The following is an 8,504-nucleotide window of genomic DNA, read 5'->3' as shown; positions in this document are numbered from 1 at the left end:
AATCATAGAATCAGCTAGGCTGAAAAAGAACTTTTAAGATCATCAAGTCCAACTGGTAGCTCAGGACTGCCAAGACCACCACTAAACCATGTCACTAAGAGACTCATCTACGTGTTTTCTGAACACTTCCAGGGATGGTGATTCCACCACTGCCCTGGACAGCCTGTTCCAATGCCTGAGCACCCTCTTGGAGCCCCTATCAAAAACATCTCAAGGGCATTAGGACCCTCAGGCTATTGTCACCATAGTGGTGTGCGATGCACAAGTCATGGGCATCATGAAGATTTTCTGGTCTCAGGTTCTAAACTGGGAAAGCAACAAGAGCATGGGGCTGCTGCGGAGCTGTTTTGGATTTCGGACTATGCACAGCCTGACCAGTGCTACAGTGAGTATTTTTGGCACTGGCTGGGGAGGTTCCTCTGCAGCTGAGTGCAGCCAGTCAATCGTGGCTGGCATGAGGCAGGGCTTTTCAAAACGTCTTAAGCTCCAATCGGGAAGCGGCCAAACGCTGCTCTTCTCAGAGAAGTGCTGCCCTTGTCCTTTATTAATGAAAAAGAACTTGGTATTCAGCAGGAGCAGGCCAGAGCTATTTCAGACACGGAAGACAGCAGACACAAATCAATAGAAAAAAATAACTTCTTTTTATTTACAAAAAAAATCCAAATATTGGATGCTGTAAACAAAATTCACAATCTGTTCCCTCTACAGTCTGTTTTCCATCAGCTCTTTTTCTGTCTGTGACAAAGCCTATAGTCAAAGTGTTCCAAAAGAGCAATCCAAGGAGCAGTTTGCTGCAACAGGATGCCTTGCAGAAGGCAACAGTTGTAAGGAAATCTGAGGGAAAGCAAATCTGCACAGACTCCTACAGACTGCAGGAGCCTGCAGTGCTTTAGCCAAGCTGTCTTGAAATTTGAAGGCTTTTTTTTTTTTTTTGGGTTTTTTACTATTTATTTTGTTAGCAAACCATTATTACAACAGCAAAACATTACACCGATTTTCTTCTTTGCAAGGGAAACTCTGCATAAAGAAAACCATACAAAATAATATATTCAAATAGGAGCTGAATATGCAATTACAGTTTTTCCTTTTGTGTGCAGTTTTACCCAACACACTTACTTTTCTCAGTTAAAAAAAAAAAAAGCCTTTTTTCTGAACTGGTAGGAGCTTCTGACATCATGCAACCCAAGCATTTCATAAGAGCTGTTTAGAAGTTTTGTGTGAAGGCCTTTGTGCAAGATAAAAAGTATTTCAAGTGCAAGAAGAGAAACTAGAAAAAACATCACCTTTTTGGTCATCTAATTGCCCTTCTATTTTTAGAAGAAATGTTCTTTCATTCTGGAGGGCAGCTAAATCTAAAGAAAAAAAAATCCCATTTCAAAGCTCTCAGCTGCTTCATGAGCACTACATTTAACCAAGTTTAGTGCCCTGTTAGCTAGAAGCAAATTCAGCTGCGGCACAAACAGTTTTAGTGTAATCAGGTCAATGCTTTTAATCAGTCCAGCTCTTTAAAAGGGACACTGTCTCTTGCAGCACAAGTTCTAACCTTACATCTGACTGGATGGGAAAAATGAAGTCTACAAAGCAAGAACCCAGTCTTTAACTTTAAAAGTATCAGTGTGCTGACGAGGAGGGAGAAAAGCAGTTTAAAAAGATCAGACTCTATAGAGGGGAAGGTGTGCAAACCGCAGAAATAAACCAGCTTTGAAAAGAGGTTCTTATTTTACTCTTGGCCTGAACTCATGCCTTCTTCCCACCTCTAACACCAGGCACCTCTTAAGCTATCAGTCACAAATAAAACAAAGCTCCACCAGTTCCACCACTTGATCATTAACATATGCAAAACAGATCTGGAATACCTATATAATATATATAAGAACATATTATATATGTATCAAAATGCAAATGCTAAAAGGTGCAGTTTAGCTCAGAGCCCTGCTACATGCACTACAAGGTAACTAGCTGCTGTCAACCATTAAAAAAAAAACACAATAAAATTTGAGCTGAGAGGAAGTAAATCAAAACTTTAAGCAATGGAAAAAAAACAAGGGTCCTTCAAAGGAAAAAATACATTGTGCCGTGTACTATCAGCGTTCTGTGGTTGTGGCACATCTATAAATTCTCAAACCCTTTTAAAGGTGGATGACTCATTTATTTGCTGCAAATAGTTGTGGCAAGAGAAGACATACCACATTACCAGCTGATCCTATTTCCCCAGCCCTTCCCATAGCTTCCGCTAGCAAACCCTCCCAGGAGCTGGAGGCAAGGGGAACTAGCGGGCCAGGAGCACCCAGCATGGGCCCTTTGGGGCCTGGAGGGGAACCTCGCAGGCAGCAGTGGATGAAAAGCACAGCCCCTAAGGAAGCAAAGGTGGGGACGGGGTCAGCGAGCCAACGAAGGGAATGGCAATGAACCAGCTTTTAGGTTTCCTGAAGGACTCACAGGGAAGGTGCTTCAGTAAACAAATCGGGTTCCTATTAAATTGCCTCCAGAGTGAAAAGTACAAAGCACGATAAAAATAGATGTACCTACTCGCTCCTCAGGGAAAACACACTGCCAGGACACGAGTCCTCTCCCCTGTCCCTGCCTTCTCCAACACCAGAGCCTGCCTGCAGCCAGGCAGAACACAGCGAGTTTTCATTCAAAAGCCTGAATTCCCTTTTCTTTTTTTTTTTTTTTTGTCTCCTCAGTAAGAAAAGCAAAATACTAAAGTCAAGTGTCACTTAGTCATTAGATTTTCAAAGCCCAACAAAGAATTTAACACCTTCAGAGATGGCACTGAAGTGAAAACAACAGCGGAGGTTGATATTTTTCCCCCCCCTGCTGGTCTTTTAGGAGAGGAAACGAAAGTGAATAGTTATTGTTCCAATGTAAAGTGAGTCCATTTAAATAAAGTACAGTACTGAAATTGTAAATGCAGTGTGACAACCAGATCAAAGATGTTTAATATTTGCATAAAAATATATATAATATATATATATAAAATATAATTTTAAGCAATCGTGCAACACTCTTAAAAAGGTTTCATTTCACATTTGTTAAATTCTAGTGGTCCTGGAATGCTTAATGCATTCTATTAAAAATACTCCTTTAAATATTAACAATTAGTGTTCAAATCACCAACTAATACAATATTCTTTAGCTGTCAGGGGGTTTAAATAAACCTATCTTTGATCCACGTTCCACTGAATTACACATCATGGAGGTATGCAGTCACAACATTAGTGGGTTAAATGTCAAAATGGCATTACAGTACAAAATAGTTAAAAAAAATCAGCTAGTCATATGCTTCTCCATCTGTGGAATTATTATGGCTCACAAGCAACCCACTGAATTACTGTAATCCTTGTTCTTGCAACCAAAGACATTATCTGAATCCCACCTTAATCCTGACTGGTTCATTTACTCCAAATTTCTCAGATGTGGGTTAAAAAAAAACCACTGCAAGGTGCCCACTGTCCTATGACATCCTGTTGCAAACTGGAAAACACATAGTACTTTATTTAAACATTCCTTAATTGCTACATTTTCCTAGACCACATTAATATATATTGTGTGTGTATATATATAGATATACACCTATAACATGTACATATATACACACACAAACATATATACACACATACACACACGTACCTAGGATAATAGCACACTGACATTAACATTAACTCTATACAGGTATTTGCCAAGAAAAAAAATAGGGCATTTCCTCCACCACTTATTCACAAGCTTATGGGGTTTGTTTTTAATCCTTCTGTCCCTGATAAAACAAAATGCATGGTTAAACCACAAAACTATATTTTTTTTCTCACTTCAAATTTTATGAAGGCATCAGGCACTTTTGATTACTGTTGGTGTGTACAAATATAGCAACATCTTTCTTTTTTCTTTTCTTTTATATATATATATATATATATATACTCTACTGTATCTTCCTTGCTTGGATAACTTATCTGCAAAATCTTTGGTCCTTGAGTATATTCTGTTTGCCACAGCTTGGCTTTCCTGCATTCTCACATTTTTAAAATGTGAGGCATGCACACAGCTGGAAAGAATGGACTTTGTCATCGTACGTGCTTCTGTTTTTATAACTGTACCAATCCACTACTGTTCATTTGGAGCAAGCTGTTTCTAGTAAAGCATTCTAGTCAAGCAAGCTATACATTCTATACGGTCAATCCACAGACGGCACTTGCTGCAAGCCCCAAATGCAGTAATTCCAATATACATTTTTATTCAGCTTATCTCTGCTTTATGCCTCTAACTCCTGAATATATATATAGAATTGATTTTTGTATTTTTTCTTTTTGTATTTTTTGTTTGTTTTGTTTCTTTCATATTCTCCCTTTTGCAGATCCCATTCTAGAGTAAAAATAAAAGAAAATAAGGCTTTCCCACCTTCTCTATGCCAAAGCTATGGGAGCAGATATTGCCAACCCATATTGTCATCAAGCATTCCTCCCTCACATATTTCAGGGGAAGCTGGTTGCTTTTAATGACAGGCCTCTTGTGCTCTGGGGTAGGATCCAATTATTCTGGGGTTCTTTCTCAATCATGCTCCCGTTATTTATTAGAAGAACCACAAGCTTTTCCCAAGCTTGAAAACTAGAGCAGATCATGATTGCACAAAACACCCCATTTCAAAGGGACGCACCGCCCCTTCCTAGGTCTTAGAAAATGTTCTCCCCACTGGGTCTACTAATTTCAGTCCCTAATTACAGGGCAGCCAAGTAGAGTATGTGTGCTGCTGGCAAGGGAACACCGTCTGAACCTGGGCAATATAGTAATTGCTGAAGTTGGCATCTGCTACGTATGGGGCTGGCTGGTAATAGCAGGTGACATTGGCCACATTGGGGATGATATTTTGCTCGGCTAGGACCCGGATGGCCAGCATGGTGATTAGATTCAGAGTCTGTCTCCTCTCATGTCCCATCAGGCACACTGTGCTCTCATTCACCACACCGTGAAGGGTCATGAGATAGTCATACTTGCGGTCCTCTAATCCCACAAAGTGGTTCTGCAAGTAGGACTCCAGCTTTCTCTGCTGTTCTCCAATGTCTGAGAAGTCAATGAAAAACCTTGAACACATGTATCTCTGCAGGGACTTAATCTCGGACTCGGAGGCAGCCCTAAAGCCCCTTACCAAAAGGTTGCAGTACTTCAGAAGGCCACCTCCTCGGATTTCTTCTGGGTTTCTGGTGGCAATTATCTTGTTACAGAGGTGATCAAAGGCTTCCTGGAAACACCCATAGACGCTCTCACCAATGATAGTTGGGTGAAACGTTTCAGTCATCGGATTCTCTGAGCACTCATAAAAAAGCAGCAGGGAGTCCAGCTTGATTTGAAAGGAATCGACACTGAATTCAAACTGCCGCCTCAGAGAGTCCACAAATTTCAGCTCCACATTTTTGCCACTGTTGTTGGACAGGGAGATGAGACTCCATCGGTCTGAATCATTGCATACTTTTACCATTTTCTGCACATAAGCCTCCTATAATTGGAAAGACAAAATGAGCAAATGAAGACACAGATGCAAGAAGTTTCCTTTTCAATGCATTTGTTTGCATTTCCTAGCTTCCCCATGCCCCAACCCCCCCCCCCCCCCCCCCAGGCCCTTGCATTTCATAAAGGATTTCACGGAGTGTGAAGATACAAACCAGAGGAGAAATGCTTAATGTGAGAGCCTGGAGTGCTATCATTGCAAGGGAATGGCAGGAGTGTTCTGCCAGGACTGTGCTACGCAAAGGAAGCATATGGCAACACTGCTTCTTTCAATCACTTCTAAATACATCCACACATGAAGTCCATGGCACGCATGCCAACTGTGCATGCACCCCCCACAAAGGTCACTCCTACAATCAAGTAAAAAATCTTTTTTATCGCTTTCCACTTCTTTCTCCCCTCCCCACAAAAAAAAACTAGCAAGTGTTCACTCCCTTCAGTGCAGGTTCCACAAATCTGCCCCATATTCCAAAAATCCCTCTAAAAAATCTTAAAGGCATTCAGCCTAATTAACTCATGCCAACTATCTCCGATAGAAGGGAATACGCATCTCCTCTGGCGCATTATGCACATGTGAAAGCGTGCCTTGCAGATGCGGTTTCCTTCTCGCAGACATTAAAGCCACCCAAGTTCCCCCCAGAGCCACACCGGGAAGCGTGTCTGGCAAACCAAGCTGCCGCAGACCCGAGCTGGGAGATCTGCAGTGCCCTGCACAGGTAAGTCAATGCTCCCAGCAAGTGAATTCTCCCAGCAAGTCAGATGAGAGAGAGGGACTAATTAATCCAGAGGAGTCCCCAGCAAGGGCGCTTTACTGCAAACTCCTCCTCGGTTTTAAGTGTGGGGTGCAAAACCCACTCACGGTCCCCGATGGGTGTCGGGGTGCGGTGGGAGCTGCGCCCCCCGTGCAGGCGTCCATCCGCGGAGGGGAAGGTGCCCGCTGCCCGCCGGCAGGCGTTTGCACCTGCCTGCTCTGGGAGCGTGGGCACGCAGGACGGGTTTACCTTGAGGGTGAGCGGCGTGATCTTCTCCTTGTTCACCCCCTCGGGTAAGAAATCCAAGAGGCAGTCCAAGACCACGTCTTTCACAGTCTGAAACTCGGCTTCCCCTTTTAGATCGGCGCAGAAGATGAGGTCCAAGTCCTTGTAGCCCAGGCCGCTGTCCTGGTGGAGGACATGGCTGGCGGCCGACCCGTTGAGCCGCACGTCCCGCAGGCCGATGCCCTTCTCCTCTAGCCGGCTCCGCACCACCTTGACGATCTGGCGGGGCTGCATGGCCAGGGTGGGGAAGTTGCCGCGGCCGTGGATGGGGATGGTCTCGCTGAGGATGCGGTCCAGCCGCTGCACTTGCTCCCAGCTCAGCACGTTGCAGTGCGCGCTCTCGCAGCCGCCCGCGTAACTCCCGCTGGGGCTGCCGCCGGCCTTCTCATCGTCTGCCATGGTGCGCGGCCGCCACCTCCCCGGGCTGGATGGCACCGTTCCGGCTCCTCACCGCTCCCCCGGGGTACTCTTCCTCCGCGCCTGGCAAAAGAGGAGGGAAAGCGAGCGATCAGCAGCTGCGCGCACCCGGCGCCGGAGCTCCGCTCCCCGGCAGCCGCCCCGCTCAGCCGGACGGCGGGAAAGAGGGGGGCACGCACCTACTGAGGGAGTTAAAGAATAAAAAGTCGGGGGGCAGGAAAAAGCCGCCGGAGCCAGGCGGTGCTGCAGGGCAGGAGAAGGCGCCCGACCTGCAGAGCCACCGCTCTCCGCGCCCCGCCGGGGCTGAGGCCGCCCCGCGCCGCTCGCTGCCGCTGCCAGCTGCCGCCGTCTCCGGAGCTTTCCTGGTTGTGCCCGGGAAAGGTCCCCAGTAGTTTTTATACGGGGTTTCTCCGCTCTTCCGGGGCTCCGAGTCACGGCGCCCGCGTCCCGCCCCCTCCATCTGCATGGCCGGCCTCGGCGGTGCCCCCGGCACGCCCACGCCCCGCGCACCCACGGGCCGCCCCGCCGGCTCCCCGCTGCACGGCTCGGCTCGGCTCGGCTCGGCTCGGCTCGGCTCGACCCGCCCCTCCGCGCCGGCGGAGTGCCCAGCGCGGCCCTGCGCGCTGCCCCGCCCCACGCAAGGCCCCGCTGGAAAACCCGCGCAGCGCAGCCTCCCTCCCGCAAGGCTTTGGCCGCTAGCCGAGGGGGAAGGCAACAAGTGTAACACCGCTCCCTGCCCCCGTGGGGGGCGCGGACTCCCCCGGCTCCTGCCTTGCCAAGATGCGTGCTCGGGGGCCCCCAGCTCCGCGCTGCCATTCATTCCCCATTTTTTAATTCTTTCTTCCCTGCCTTTTTCACCCCCCGCCCCCTCCCAGACATTCCCGGTTACCCCAGGCACAGCCAAACTTCATACCAGAGCGCCCAAATTTGGCAAGGGCCCCGCTCCGAGCAGATGCCGAGGATCCCGGATCGTGTGGTTTGAGCTGCTTAGCGACTGACCGAGATTTTCAAAGCCGCCTGCGGCAGCGCAGCGCCGGTTTGCCCGCCCTCCTCGTCGGCGAGGCGAGGGAATGAAAACCCGGAGAGCACGGAGGGGTCCGTGCTTTCCATGGGAGCATCCTGACTATGAAGTGCAACTCCGGTGACTGCGGAGCAACAGAAGTAACATGTATAATACATATACTATACCAACATGTATTAATTTTCAATTACATTCTAATATTTTATTTAGTAACAATGTATGTATCTGGTTGTTTTGCACCTGTTAAAAGAGCCAAATACACATATAAACACTATTAAAACAGACTAAGCGCAGGGTACCCCTCCGTATGTGTCAGCACTCCCGGACGCCGTGACGGGAGTGAGCAGCTGGCAGCCCCCCCCCCGCCGCCCCAGAGCGCATCCCGCGCAGCGCCACGCTGCAGACAGCGGGGTGCGCGGAAAGAAGCCCCGCGGGGGGGCGGAAGAGAGGGGGGAGCACATACAGGGCGGAGGGTGTTGCGTCACCGCTCGCAGCTTTGTGACGTGCAGCGGGAGGGGCCAATGAGGCGC

The 8,504-nt window shown here is 47.8% G+C and overlaps 1 protein-coding gene across 2 annotated transcripts; it reads right to left on the bottom strand.

The window, feature by feature from the left end:
• Positions 1–618: 618 nt before the first annotated feature.
• On the bottom strand, positions 619–8,116 carry TENT5A (terminal nucleotidyltransferase 5A). 2 transcript variants are annotated; one of them, XM_061358367.1, is made up of 3 exons: positions 7,867–8,116; positions 6,501–7,016; positions 619–5,488 (listed from the first exon to the last, which is right to left on the bottom strand). In XM_061358367.1, the coding sequence occupies exons 2-3, from the start codon at positions 6,933–6,935 to the stop codon at positions 4,709–4,711; spliced, it is 1,215 nt and encodes a 404-aa protein (XP_061214351.1). In that variant the 5' UTR covers positions 6,936–7,016; positions 7,867–8,116; the 3' UTR covers positions 619–4,708. The 2 variants fall into 2 exon arrangements, with proteins under 2 accessions (XP_061214351.1, XP_061214350.1); XM_061358366.1 differs by lacking the exon at positions 7,867–8,116 and adding an exon at positions 7,133–7,274.
• Between the last annotated feature and the right edge of the window lie 388 nt (positions 8,117–8,504).

This window comes from Neopsephotus bourkii, unplaced genomic scaffold (genome assembly GCF_033783945.1).
Source record: "Neopsephotus bourkii isolate Nb327-2 ecotype Australia unplaced genomic scaffold, CSIRO-AGI_Nbou_v1 NB_941, whole genome shotgun sequence".
NCBI classification, from domain to species: domain Eukaryota; kingdom Metazoa; phylum Chordata; class Aves; order Psittaciformes; family Psittacidae; genus Neopsephotus; species Neopsephotus bourkii.
The sequence above is the reverse complement of the archived record's forward strand: the minus strand, read 5'-3'. Positions and strand labels throughout refer to the sequence as shown.

Excerpts from the sequence above, each read along its gene's own strand:
- TENT5A (XM_061358367.1), bottom strand. The coding sequence starts at position 6,935 with ATGGCAGACGATGAGAAGGCCGGCGGCAGCCCCAGCGGGAGTTACGCG. Across the intron at positions 5,489-6,500 it reads TCACGCCGCTCACCCTCAAG|GAGGCTTATGTGCAGAAAAT; the intron begins GTAAACCCGTCC and ends TTCCAATTATAG.